This window comes from Hermetia illucens, chromosome 2 (genome assembly GCF_905115235.1).
Source record: "Hermetia illucens chromosome 2, iHerIll2.2.curated.20191125, whole genome shotgun sequence".
Classification (NCBI taxonomy): domain Eukaryota; kingdom Metazoa; phylum Arthropoda; class Insecta; order Diptera; family Stratiomyidae; genus Hermetia; species Hermetia illucens.
In genome coordinates this window covers 7,190,336-7,204,548 of record NC_051850.1, presented here as the reverse complement: position 1 = coordinate 7,204,548, position 14,213 = coordinate 7,190,336, and the positions used below count along the sequence as shown (strand labels likewise).

At 44.7% G+C, this 14,213-nt stretch overlaps 2 protein-coding genes across 2 annotated transcripts; both read left to right on the top strand.

Annotated features, from left to right (window-relative positions):
- The first annotated feature begins 2,190 nt into the window (after positions 1-2,190).
- Positions 2,191-4,316, top strand: LOC119650319 (zinc finger protein 431-like). Its single transcript, XM_038052974.1, has 2 exons — positions 2,191-2,614; positions 2,673-4,316. Exons 1-2 carry the CDS (start codon positions 2,266-2,268, stop codon positions 4,253-4,255), a joined length of 1,932 nt encoding a protein of 643 aa, XP_037908902.1. The 5' UTR covers positions 2,191-2,265; the 3' UTR covers positions 4,256-4,316.
- Positions 4,317-9,604: 5,288 nt separating this feature from the next.
- On the top strand, positions 9,605-11,382 carry LOC119648951. Its single transcript, XM_038050869.1, has 2 exons — positions 9,605-10,054; positions 10,246-11,382. The coding sequence occupies exons 1-2, from the start codon at positions 9,700-9,702 to the stop codon at positions 11,286-11,288; spliced, it is 1,398 nt and encodes a 465-aa protein (XP_037906797.1). The 5' UTR covers positions 9,605-9,699; the 3' UTR covers positions 11,289-11,382.
- Positions 11,383-14,213: the final 2,831 nt, after the last annotated feature.

Genomic DNA, 14,213 nt, shown 5'->3' with positions numbered 1-14,213 from the left:
CATCGGCGTCGATTCAAGGAAAATATGGTTGTGGCAACCTGTTGGCGTGGTTCATTGCTAACAGTATGCAACGCGGCGCAACGAAAACCAGCCCTAGAAGAAACCACGAACCATTAAAGTGGTTTTGAGAGGAAAATTAGGTCGAGTTTTGGTATCTGAATTCGTACTTTAATGGTCTAAATATTTTTATCCACAAACAGAATCAGGACAACCATAAATACACGCCACACCGAGCTCGGAATATAACATGAATTGTAAATAATATTTTTTGAGGACTTCCTCCCTTTCTCTTCTTCCTTGACCCAGCAAAACCTTTATAGGGACATCCTCTAAATAATGGCCTGAGCATGTTAAGGAAGAGAGGAAACCTCAGGGGCTGCGCCTCAATGAAGATCTGAGGCAGAAGAAACCATGATCGAGATTGTGATCCGCCGTGGATCTTCCCTCTCGACCGCGGCACTCGGGTTCGGAGACTTACGGCTCCACGCGCGCGGTCCAGCCATTTTTTTCAGTTTTAGCTCGCGTTCCAGTTTTTTTTTCGTTAGGCCATCGCGAATTCCTTCGTTTGTTGTCTATTTTGAAATCCGGTGTAGACCCACGCATCGGTATAGACAAGTTAATTTTGCATTAATTACCCGTGAGGGATCAAAGCGCTCAAAGGACCCCCCCCCCCCCCCACATTCCCGAGCCTGGCTAGCACAGAGGCGTGTAAGAACGTGTCGACCGAGCACTTTGATAGAGCTTCAGTCTTTCCGGGCGGACCTTCACGGTCAATTTCGGAAACTTTTTAGGTTTCTAGGATAAATCTTCCCTCTAGGTTGTTTTCGGCCAAGATCGTTTGGTCCTCCTATCTCCTTAAGTTCATTACAGGCTCCTATGTGGTATCGTTTCAACTCTGGCTAGAACTTCTCGAGGAGCCTGATTACTCTTCTGTGCTATATGGCATAGAGAGAAACACTCGCCAGTCGGCCATTCTGGGATAATGGACTCCTTTGTATGGCACAGCTAGCCATGGGGGAATCGCACTTTCTTAATATGTGACCTTTTCACTGCCGCTTCTTCTAATTAACACGTCCACTGCTGTGTGACCCATATATGTACATGGTTGCTATTCACTTCTTGATGGGAATAGTGCGAAACTACACCCATGGTCCATTGAAATTCGCTTGAACTTTTTACAAGACTTCCCGGGATACCTGCACTCCTCTACTGTTCTGCATCATAGGGCGATCCACTTGTCGGCCATTTTGGGACAGTGGGTTCCACTAAATAGCGTTGCCACCAATGGCATTGTCACCCCTTCTTAATGTGTGACACTTTCTACTGGCACTTCCGATCACATTACGTACGGATGCTAGGCCCGTGCGCCAACCAAATTCTTCGTTAATAATAGTGTCAGGCCAGGTAATCATTTTCCATGTGCTACTTCCATATATCAACATAGAAAGAGCAGAACGATCTCAATTTGATCTTAGTGTTGAGACAACGGCATTTCCAGATTTTAGACAAAGCGGCGAAAGGGGATCAAGCGCAATTAATCCGTTAAGCGACATCCAGTTTGGTGCTACTGTTAGCAGAAACCACGCTTCCTAGATATACAAATTGGCCGACGTGTTCGATGCTTTGCTCATTAGTGGAGATAAGGAAAGTGGTCAAATGCCTATTTTACTCGTTCCATTGATACTACTTTGCATGCCAGATTCCAGTCTCTGGGTTGAGGGCTGTATACATCTGTTGACCCCGAGATGAGATTTTGGATGCTGCCTGGGAAGTGAACTTCAAGCAAATAGCTTAGCCATTTGTTCATCGCTTTCTGTGTACCTCCCGTTCTGTAAACGCAAATAACCCAGTTTATGGCTACGTTCTTTAACCAGAATCCGCTTCAGCTTTGAGGTTGCCTCAAGGGAGTTAGTCTCTTCGCAAAAGCGTTTCCATGATGATCGTTTAGCCGATCTTCCGAGTTCCACCATCAAAGTTCCTTACGCCAGTACTCGATTATTCGAACCGAAAATAGTTCCCAGTTAAGGACAAACGATCCGTTGTTATCATAATTGTAAACTGCACTTCAAATGTTCACACTGCCTTGCCTACAGTTGTTACTTGTTTCGAACAATCGTGGAGGGGCGGGGGGCGTGTTTAATTTTTTCCCCTGGCCATCGTGAATGTTTGTTTAACACTGAATATGTCAAAGTAAAAGATGCTACCACCGCTCGATATTCCACTTTGTTTATCCTTAAGTTGAGAGAAATCCAGTTTATTGACGAAATGAACGCGGACGATACTAAGTACATTTGCCTCCCGGCTGTGGATATCAAAACGGAATATGAACCAAAGGAAGAAATCCTGGATGAGACCTTAGTGAGCTATGGATTAAGTTATCCTGGAAGTGATCCAACCAGTGGCCACGAAACAAAGTGCGGCAGTATATTTCTCTCTGTTGAACGAACGTATATATTTGTCTGTGAGTACTGCTGTGCTCGGTTTGGAGACATGGGATCACTAGGGGTGCACCTCGAGAATGTTCATTTCGACTACATCAAGCAGGAGGATTTCAGACTTGAGACAGTACCCAAGGAAGAAGCGGATCCTGACTGTGATACGATTGAGGATGAAGGTACTTACTTCTTGTTGAGGTTCAAATTGACCTATAATTCCATCCAATGCCCCAACAGCATACCCGGAAGAGCAAGTACCATCGACAGACATCACCACAACTAGCACGGATACCCCAAGCACTTCGGCAGCAGCCACACCACCAGCCCCCACCAAGACTAAACCCTACGCCTGCAAAGAATGCAATAGTCAGTATTCAACGCGGAAGGCATACGTACGTCACATGAAGCAGCACGGACTTCCCGAGACTCAGACTCCTCCCCAGAAACGAAGAGACGTAGTCTATGCCCTCCAACCTGACTTTGACGAGGAAAAGAACTTTTGCAACACATGCAATCTTCAGTTCGAAACCAAAAGACTTTTTAGAAATCATAAAATTGCACATTTGGACAGAAATCGGAAAGAAGAAAGAGCCATCGAGACCGCACAGCTCACATGTGAACTCTGCGGGTGTCAGCTAACTTCAGCATATAAATTCAGAGCCCACCTGGCTACAACGCATGGGGATGAAATTCCAACGTCACTACAAGGGGATGCGTCCTACCTCAAGTGCTTGTTCTGCCATCTAAAATTCGAAAAACCAACAACTCGCTTCGTGCATGAAGAATCTCACAATACCGAGGAGAAACCCTACCGATGCTCAGTCTGTCCGGAAACATTTGCAAGAGCAAATCAGCGTCAGACCCATGAAAGCATCCACTCCCTCACCTCAACTTCAGCGCAACAACCGAAAGCGTTAGAGACCAAGAATCAGAGCAAATTCAAGACCATAGTTGTGTTCGCTTTGGAGCCGAGCTACGACGAAGAAAGGAACTTCTGCAACACATGCAACCGCCAGTTGGACTCGAAATCGGCTATGATGAACCACAAAAAGGCTCACAATTGGAAGATCCGGCAGCAAAGTGATGACAGACCAAAAATCGAACAGTTTCCTTGCGAACTGTGTGATCGTCAGTTGACTTCCGCATATCGATTCAGATCTCACGTAGCGACCATGCACGGGGATGAAATCCCGAAATCCCTTCAAGGCGACCCGGCGTACCTCAAATGTCTATTTTGCCATTTGGACTTCGAGAAACCAACAGTCCGCTTCCAACACGAGCAAACCCATAACACTGAAGACAAGCCCTACCGATGTTCAATGTGCCCGAAAGCCTTCATGCGATGGGGGGACCGAAAAACACACGAAGCTGTCCATCAGCGGAAACCTTTCATTTGCCCGCATTGCCCGAATATGTATAAAACTCGCTTGCATCTGAGGACCCATATTAACGGCGCTCACACTCAAACGGATACCAAACAATATCCTTGCGAATATTGTGGGAAACTCTTCGAGTCCGTGGCTGAGCGGAAGTTCCATGTTCGGACCCATAAGAAGCAAATTCTCTTCGAGTGTGACGAATGTGATGCGAAGTATGGAGAGCGACGCAACTTGCTTTTGCATAAGAAACGCCATCAGAATAATCAAGATGAAAAATGCGAAATTTGCGGGAAGTTCTTCCTTACGAAGAACCATTTGAAGGATCACATGATCATTTCGCATTCCGATAAGCCAGCCTACAAGTGTTCACATTGCGACAAGGAGTTTTTACAGAAGAGGAGTTTCATTGGGCATTTGCGCGTGCATAATGAGAACAGCTAGTCTAGTCTATTTTAAGCTTAAAATGTGTGAAACTTAAATTATACTGTTCAAAGAAATAAAGGATTTTCTGTGAAAATTAGCGTTAGCTTGACATGTTAAAACGGGAATATATGACGGAAGAAAGTTAGTCAACTACTTCATCATCGGCCCAGCAACCGGGGGTCGGGTCTAGGCCCACTTTAGTAAGGAACTCGAGAGATACCGATTTTGTGTCGAGGTCCACCAATTCGGTATCCCTAAAAGCTGTTTGGGGTCCGGGTCTACTCATTAATTTCATCTGAGGCGAGTGGTGCATGGGCCATTTACCTCAGCATCACGGATCACTTTTTCCAGGGTGAGATTAAAAAGGATGCATGATAGGGCATTCCCCCTGTTTTAGACCGTTGTTGATGGTGAAAGGTTTCGAGGATGATGCTGCCGCCTTTGTCATGGTTAGCTTAGTCAGTGTTATCAATTTAGTCGGGATACCAAATTCTTTCATGATCGTGTACAGTTCTACCCTGTCTATGCTATCATTATAGAGCCTTGCAGTCGTTGAAAAACTTCCGCGCCTGATACGGTTGCTCCCTGTACTTTTTGAGTTCTGAATATCATTTGTCGAGCTTCATTTCGAAGGTCTCTGTTAACTGCATCCATTTCCCTCATATAGGTATTACAGAGGACTTTGTGATGGATGATTTCAGTATTCACTCTCATTTGAATATCATAGGAAAGTCGATGTGGTGTTGTATAATGCCATAATGAAATTTGGCGTTGGCCAAAAGACCATTCTAAGTGGCCGGAGACGACCAAGAGGGAAGAGCCATTCCAAAACCTAAAAAGAAAAAAAAGTTGAACGTGAAGGTTCGCCGCAAATACTGAAGCGTTCGTTTGCCTCAATGCTAACCAGGTTCGGGAATGTGTGAGCTGTGGTACTTTGAACAATCAATACTTCTGTTGCCTCAGACGCGCAATGAGTCGCAGCCTTTGCGGTTTCCGACCTGCCTTGGCATCCTCAGGTCATTACATTTGACGAATGCCCTCTTACTAATTTGAGTTTTGCGGGTTACGAGGGGAAGAGGGAAAGAAGAAGTTCCTATATCAATAGCAACTTAGCTGAAATTCATTGCTTCCTAATCAAAACAAAATGCTCCTGATCTGGATGCAATCGCAAGGTTTTCAAATCACCTTCCAGTTCTTGACAAACCTGGCGTGATTCTTGGTTATTTTAATAATGTCGCGAATATGATTGTCAGGGATGCGTTCAAAGATTTTAATGGTATGGGGCAGCAATCAGAATGGACAGTAATTTGAGCATTCTGCTGGACTATCGGTCGGTCGATCGATAAGCAAAGTACCGTTATTGTTAGTAATATAACAGCAATATTCAAAATCCCATACTATACGCTCGCCACCCTCATTGGTTACTTCAAACTTTTCCCCCATGACACCTGTTGCCGTCTGCCTTTTCACTCACATGACTATTTAGGTCGCTCGCAATGGCGATTATGGTCTTCGACAAGCTCATTACGAGTCTGTGAAATAGTTGCCAGAAGGCATCTTTCTCGGCATAAAGTCGACCTGTCTGTGGTGCCTACGCGATGAAGCAGTGAATCATTCAATCAGCGGATATAATAGTGAGTTTCTTCAGCCGGTCACCAAAACGTTCGACTTCTTTAATTGTATTGCGCTTTTTTTGACGCGGGAGGCTCGTGTTCATACAGTGTGAAGGTGGAGGTATTGCTTAGGTTTATGAATTTTAGACCCGGAAGTTATATAGGAGATCCCAGACGTACTTCTTACTACTCCGACTATCGAAAAGTATGAGCACCTAAACGCCGCCATCCTTGATCGCTTGCCCGATTCGGAGTATCGCCAACTGCAAGGACTCCTTACAAAACTAGAGCTCGGAAATAAAAAGCCTTTATAGTGGCCCCGACAGATGCGAACGTAAGTTGGAAATGCAATGATAGAAGACGTGCTGCGAGCCAAATGGTCGCCGAGGATTAGGAGGCTCTGCAAAGTGCTAAGAGCCTCGAGTCTGAATGAGCAGACCATGCACGCAGATGAGGCGCTATTGCGGCCTATCAGTCTATTTCGAGTGTCAGCACACCGTCGCCAGCCTTAATGGAAACGTCTTGGACGAGGGTTTCGTGCTGCTTAACAGACTGATACTCTCCTTAGCGTACTAGGCGTCCGATACTCACCTCTGATGAACGAGTTGAACGACATATGCTCAGCATACAGCACAACCATCTCATTGCCGGATTTCTCCATTCAGTATGATATTCACAGCACGGGCCCGAGTTGTAGAGTGTCCACATGAAGCCGCTAAGGAGTAATTGAGGCTACTGCACAAGTAGGGTACCGTGCGCTCCTCTTAAGTCAGTGGGACAGTCCACTCCACTCCGTCCCGAAGTAAGATGGCTCTTGATGAGTTATAGGGGACTACATATGCTGTACGGACGAACCAGCTAGTTGGAAAAAGCGTGCACAGATTCCTGCTTGCTCAGTCAGCATTTTTTGCCAATGCAATTGGAATGCTAATTATGAAGTAATTTCGCAGCAGTTAATATTGATGTATCTACTAATTCAATTATGAAGGAAATCGATTCCTAAATGCCGGTAATATCCCCGATCAATACCCACTACTGAACTTAGAGGACTATTTCGAAAGATCAGAGCCAAAGTTTTCTCCGTCGTAGATCTTCGGAAAGTTTATCATAAAATTCCAATCGCCGAGAGGGACATCCCAAAAACGACAATCACGACCCAATTCGGCTTCTCTGAATATACGCGTTCATCGATGGGCCAACGCAACGCGGATCAGTCTCTCCAACGCGCAATGGTCTTCTACACGACTGTTCATGCAAAAGATGCTACTTGGATACAAGAAGACTATACACAGTAGGAGTAGCTTAGCGGCAAAGGAGCACGGGATCTTATTGCGCACCTTTCGGGTACGGACGAGGCAGGTAAGTGGAATTGGTGGGCCGATGTCTCGATGTCCCCTAGATGCTTTTCTTGAGTGTGCTTTGTCATCTTATCCTAGCGGGAGACGGATGCACCCGAAAGATTGATCTCTGATGCTTCTATTTATTTCCTCCTCACTTCCTAAGAGAGAGCAAACATGGATCTATTGCCGGGAATGTTGCCCGTGTCTGCTTCTACCAAGCTTTCTATAGAGTAATTTTGAAGCATCATTCGTTCAATGACTTCATTAAGATCCATTACCATTAATCCGAAATGAATCCTTAAGGAAGTCCTACCTTTGCTTTAAGCTAGGATGCGGGAAGCCATAAATAGCGGTGCAATGTCTATTGTTATGATCGATGCTGCCACGTGATCGCAGGCATGTGCTCGCAACCGCGTGAGCGCACACCAATGCTCAGCGTCACATCAATGGTACTAGTGTGTGTGCGCGAAATTTTGTTGGCGTAATTCCCGTTGCAGTTGAACGTGTGCAAGACTTTTTCGTTACCATGAAATTTCGAAGAATGTGCTGGGATTTGAATCTGCTGTGTATAGTTTTCTTGCCTGGATTTCCACCCCCTTGAATGTCCAAAGAGCAGCGCCTCCAGCACCTGCGTCAACCCTTCGAGATTATACATGAAGTTAAGTGCTTCGTTAAGCTTAGCTTAGCTCTCTTCTCGGGAAAGTTGATGGATACTGAAAGGCTATATAGCGCATATGATTATGAACTTCCCGCGGGATTCTCTGCGATCAAACAGTTTCTCCGTTTCATCGAAGGACGTCCTTTCACGGTCTACTGACCACTGTTCTCTCATTTACGTTGCACAATAGCGATCGGACAAGACCCCGCCACGCCAAGGTTGCCTTTTGGATTTCATCCTACAGGAGCAAGTCAACGCAATATGACTATTATTGGGATGCTGATGCTCTTAAGCGCACGTCCGCCGTCGCAATGCCTTTAATAATTAGCCCCCAGGCGATGATGCAGAGATGCCCCATCTTTTCAGCTCTACATTGCTAAAGCTTCAACCATTAATTATCGACGGCCATCAATAGGTAGTGTCAGGTCATACCACCCGCTCACACTCGGCAAAATAACTGTCGATGTGCTCCACAATAGAACCCACCCGAGGGTTAATGCTGAGTTATAATTGGTTACAGACGACCCCTTACCACCTGCAATCGAATGGGATTGTAGAGAGGTTCCATCGCACGTTGAAAGCGACTCTTATGTGCAATCCAGACGCGCCATGGCCAACGCTTTTGCCAACAGATCCCTGTTGGCTTTTCTGTCTCCGATCGGCGCTCAAGGAGGATTTACAGGCTTCCTCTGCCAAAATGCTTTTCCGTACTACTACGTACTACACTGAAAGTACCGACAGAGTTCTTTGTAACGAGTAGTCACACACTCGCTAACGTACCACCGTTCGTCGAGGGCCTAAGACATCTCACTCAGGCCGTCCGACTGGCCCCGGCCTTTAGAGATGCTGCCCCACAGAAGTATTTTATGCTTGAAGACATGGAGAGCTCCTTCCATGTGAGTCAACGGTTTGATGCTGTAAAAAAAGAAACCATTGGATCCACCATTTTCAGGACCCTACAAAATACTGCGTCGATTCAGTGAGCGAGCCTTTATGTATTATCGAAATCAACGAACAGGCACGCTCCTGCTCCACCCACTTGTTAAAGCCATCATACTAAGGATCCTCCAATCTTTCTACGGTAGACTAGTCGAAGATTTCAACGTCGCCAAAGTGCGATCCATATGAAAATCCGAGGAAGCAGCAATATTTCGCCGCGTATGAGATAACATCGTCGCGCTTAAGTGAGTCTTTCCTTGACCGCCCACTGGTAAACCAAGTCCTGGTAATCGCCAATTAGTATAATTTTCATGCTGGAAAAATAAAGTTACTGTTATAATACAACGGGTTTTATTGTCATAGTTTAAGGGATACTCAAAATGAGGGACGGCTTATCTTAATTGCGTTCGCCACTTGGGGTAATCGTAAGTTAAATTCAGCTGAAGACGAGCAATTTTTCAATCATTGTTTAGCGTTTAGAGCCATTTCTGTTTTGGGCGGTTCTTAAGTTGTCTTCCACCGATTCGAGTGTTGATGTTTAGCTATTGAGTTCTCATCAGCACGGATATATTGACCATACCATCGAAGGCGCCTTTCTCGCATCCTCTCAATCAGGGCGGGGTTATTAAAGTTTAATTTATACACACTAAACCAGGAAAAAGACGTTTGAGAGATGGCTCCAGGTTTGTTAAAATTATCTTACACTGCATTATCTGCAGAACCTAAAAGGTGGGGAAACGACTTTTGAAGACGTAAACCTATTCACATTGGCGATTCGCAATCGTGAATAACTGTTTATCAACAGTGATGCTTATCCATCATAGAGGAGGCTGATGTCTATGGGCATATTCCTGTCTATGGGCATTTCCACTAGATTTTTGTAGCAGGACAATTGGCCGCTGTTCATTTAAAATGGGAGATTCCGAGGGCGAGTTCAGTTTTCTGCCAGTTTCAGAGATCAAAAGGGAAGTGTCTGTAAAAGAAGAAATTCAAGACGAGTTTCTCGACGATGATGAGTTAAGTGGAATCAAGACAGAATCGATTGAAAACTCTGCTGAGACAAAATGCGGTAGTATTTTAGTGTCACCTGGGCGGACTTTCATTTTCGTATGCGAGATGTGTGGTGATCGCTTCCCTGATATGGATACCTTTGGTAACCACTTGGTGCAGACCCATTTGAACTATGACGCCCGCAATGAAACTACATTTAAGGAGGATATAGACTTGGATGCTACAGAGTCGTGTAATGCTGAAAGTGTAAAGGAAGGTAAATTGCTCATGCATTTTTCAATGAAATTGATACTTTTCCCAAGCAAATTAGTACAGACAAAAATCTTGGGAGGGGTAAGTTGGGTACCATACTTAATCAAAATACTGTCAAAAAACGCCATTTATCTTTGAAAATAGGAACAATAGCAAAATGAGGATTTTACTTACAAAATATAATATCAATTGCAGGCGGTGCAACTACGTCGGGTGTTGTCCAAAGTGCAAGGAAGAAAAGAGACGCGTACGCAGTTATATCAAGGCAGCAGAAAGAACTTTTTATAAAGTTAATTCAAGACGGTCATACCATCAAAGCCGCCGCGCAAATTTCCAATCTAAACGCTCATACTGGCTACAGTGTATATCGAAATTATATATCTCAAAAGTCCACGTTGGTATTCAAAAAAAGAGGCGGTTCTCGGCTGCACAAGCTGACCCCTGAGGTTCTTGCCACTGTTGAAGAAATCAGTGAAAGGAACACGGGTCTATCATTAAAAGAAATCAAAGAACAACTTGCACTACGCAACATGCATTTGTCTATTTCTTCAATTCAGCGAGGACTATCGTTGTTGAAGATAACTTTGAAGCGAGCCCCCATTAAGCTGAATCGGATGAACTCTGAGTTCGCTTTACAACAACGAAGACAGTTTGCAATTGACTTTGAGACTTGGGTCCCCCAAAATCGAGCGAAACTGATTTTTGTAGATGAAGCAGATTTCAATCTCCATTTACCGGGGATGCGTACCCGATCCCGGCTTGACATGACTACCGTTGATAATGCACGAATAGTTCGTGATCGCAATATAGCCCTTATTCTCGCTATGAATAATCAGCAAGTGGTGCATACCTCTGTCATTGCTGATGGAAATTGCAATAGCAATTTATTTTGCGATTTTCTCAATGCTCTTTGTGGGAAACTTAACGCAATGGAACTTTACAACTCGATTCTGGTTATGAATGACACAGCCTTTTACAGGGCCCAAGATGTACGCGAGGCTGTAGAATCGTTTTCTCACACTATCAAGTACCTGCCTCCAGATTCGCCGATGTTGAACCCGACTGAGCACGCTTTTTACAAAATAAAGGCATCAGCCAGAAGGATTTTGGAGGAGGAGACTGCCGAATATGATGTTGTGGATGTAATAAGTTGTAGTGCCAACAATATAGATGCTACCGATTGCTCCAGCTTCGTCGCCGATGTGATGCTGGAATTACAAACTGTGCACGGTAAATGAAACTCTCACTTAGCTTCTGTTCTCATTCTTGGCAATAAATGTCGCTATCTGGCAGTATTATGACTATGTAAGTGTAATTATGTAAATATATTAATTTGACTGAAAAACTATAAACGATATATTTACCGTAGACCCTTATGTAACGCATAGCGCGCCAACAACTTGGCAATGAGTTCCTTTCTGGGACTTGCAAAGAGGGTTACGCTTCCTTCGCCTGCTGCGACGGCTTTCAATTCCGAAGGATTTAGGCCGTGCGAAAGTCTGAGGTAAAGCGTATAGGTAGGTATCAGTCGCCGCTGGGAAGAGCCCAATTAACACGGTTGTGTGTCCTAAGACTGTGACTATCGTAGGAAGAACGGGGGGAGCAGTATCCAGCCGGTCCAGATTTTCAGAGCCAGACCAGCGTCTGCAGCGAGACTCTAGTTAAAGTTGGGCAATTGCGAAGGAAGGGTGTGTTTGTATTTGAGGTGGGGAGTGGCAAAGCCTTTGAGCACTCAGACAGTAGTGGTCCATTGTATTCGGTTCCTCCATCTAACGGAATATCCCTTATTCGTTTATGTAACGCAGGATTTTCATTACTAGATGTAATGCTACCCGCTGCAGTTGTAGCACATCAGCACCAAAAGTCTGATATCTTCCATAGGCGGGGCACTCCCATGGAAATTGTTCCGTGGATTCCGCTTCCTCATTACAGGATGGACACGTATCATCTTGGAGGAATCCTATTCTGAACATATGCCCAGCTAGTGAATTATGACTAGTCAAAATTCCCATAATATTTCTGTAAGTCTTCCTACCTTTCGTCAGGATTAACTTTGTCTTATGTTTGTTCGATTCTGACTGGAAAAGATTTGTGTGTTAAGCAGCATTAAGGCTCAGCCATCTGTCATTAATGGAAGTTTGTTTCCAGTTTTTGATAGCAGCTAGTCAATGCTACTGACATCCCAATTGGTGATTTCGATCCAGGTGTGGGGGAAATTGAACCCTCTTTTGCTAAGGCATACGAGATTTCATTTCTTTCTCGCAACAACGATCGAGTACTCAGAGTAGTTTTGCCGTATTGAATCTAGAAACAGAGTTCAATGATTTTTGAAGTGATCAAAGGAGTGCTCCATGCTTTCAATGCAGCTTGACTATCGCTGCAGATTGCGATGCTCCTGGATTTCAACCGTCCGTCAATCATCCAGGTGGGAACCCTTGCGATGCATACATTCAGCCTGGAAGACCGTTGTACACCAGGTGTACAAACTTAAATCTGCTGTTTGGTCACAGATGGCGTCTGTGAGCGTATCAAGCTGCTATGTGAACCCTATATTTTTTTTTTAACGACATTTGGCAACAATTGCCAATCCAGTTCCCGGGAAAAAGCATTTACGGGGAGCTCTACTTTTTTGCTTCAATTTGAAGGAATCAGCCGCTGAATCGCATCAAAAGCTTGTGGGGGCCTATGACGACAATGCTCTACCGGAAACAGCGCGCCGAGACTGGTTCTGTCGGTTTGAAGACGGCGATTTCGATCTGAGCGACAAGGAGCGTGAAAATCGGCCCAGGAAAGTTAAGGACCACGAATTGGAGGCTTTTTTGGACGAGGACGATACTCAAACGCAGAAAATGCTCGCCAAGCAATTAGGTGTTTCTCGACAAGCCGTTTTCATGCGTCTGCGTGCAATGGGTAAGGTTCAAAAGATCGGAAAATGGGTTCCGCATGAATTGAGCAATAGGCAGATGGAGCGGCGCCAAAGCCCATGCGAAATCTTGCTTGCCAGGCACAAAAGAAATATGTTTTTGCATCGGATTGTAACTAGCGACGAAAAGTGGATTTATTTCGAGAACCCTAAACGAAAAAAATCGTGGGTTGATGCCGGCCAACCAGCGACATCTTCTGCAAGACCAAATCGCTTCGGACGGAAGACGATGCTGTGCATGTGGTGGGATCAGCGGGGTATTGTCTACAATGAACTGTTGAAACCTGGTGAAATTGTCGATGCCCACCGTTATCACCAACAACTCATCAAACTGCATCGTGCTTTGAATGAAAAACGGCCGGAATATCAGCAAAGAAGCATGTAAAGCTAATTTTCCTCCATGATAATACTCCGTCGTACACGTCGAAAAAAGTTCGAAACTACTTAGAAGCGCTCAACTGGGAGATACAGACGTCCAAAAATGGCTTAATGAGGGGTTTGTCTCGAAAGATCAACAATTTTATTGACATGGTATCCATAAATTACCCGAAAGATGGGAAAATGTGTAGATAGGAAGGGCCAGTATTTTGAATAAAGTTTTTTTTTGGTTTCTATAAGAAATGTGTGTTTTTCTTGAACAAAAAAACAACGGATTTAAACTTGTACCACTACTACTACACTACTACCAGAGGCCTGAGTCCCCATGTCGAGGCAAAGGTCCGCTTACACAGCCCATAAGCTGTGAGAGATCATTTCATCGATACCTCTACATGTTTGTTCCAAAGAAGCTTCTTGTCTAGAACAATATTTTTCATTTCTTTGGAGAGTTGAAGGCTTGTATCCCTTATCTCTGGAAGGCAAAGACCATTCAGTTTCTTCCCTTTTGTAAATAATATTGTGGTTTTATTTGGATTCACTGAAAGTCCATGCCATAGGCAGTAGCTGTCAATCAAATCAACGGCGCGTTGAGTATTTCTACACTCCGTTCTGCAGTCTCGACCAATAATTAGCATAGCCATGTTCATGTCCATCCGCATAAGTTTGAGGGTGTATTGGCAGATTCTTCAGTTCGAGAAGTAGTGAGTCGATCAGCATACTCCACAGAAGTGGCGATAGCACACTCCCTTGAGGGCAGCCTTTCGCCTTTAGGTAGCGATTAACACCCACTTCAGCACACACCATTCTCTGGGGGCATCATGTACCTTTTGGAAGGGAGCACAGTCAAACGCCTCTTTAATGT

What these genes read in the sequence shown, in the direction of transcription:
- LOC119650319 (XM_038052974.1), top strand. Translation starts at nt 2,266, where the DNA reads ATGAACGCGGACGATACTAAGTACATTTGCCTCCCGGCTGTGGATATC. An exon ending in TGATACGATTGAGGATGAAG is followed by an intron (nt 2,615 to 2,672) that starts GTACTTACTTCT and finishes ATGCCCCAACAG; the next exon opens with CATACCCGGAAGAGCAAGTA.
- LOC119648951 (XM_038050869.1), top strand. Translation starts at nt 9,700, where the DNA reads ATGGGAGATTCCGAGGGCGAGTTCAGTTTTCTGCCAGTTTCAGAGATC. An exon ending in TGCTGAAAGTGTAAAGGAAG is followed by an intron (nt 10,055 to 10,245) that starts GTAAATTGCTCA and finishes TATCAATTGCAG; the next exon opens with GCGGTGCAACTACGTCGGGT.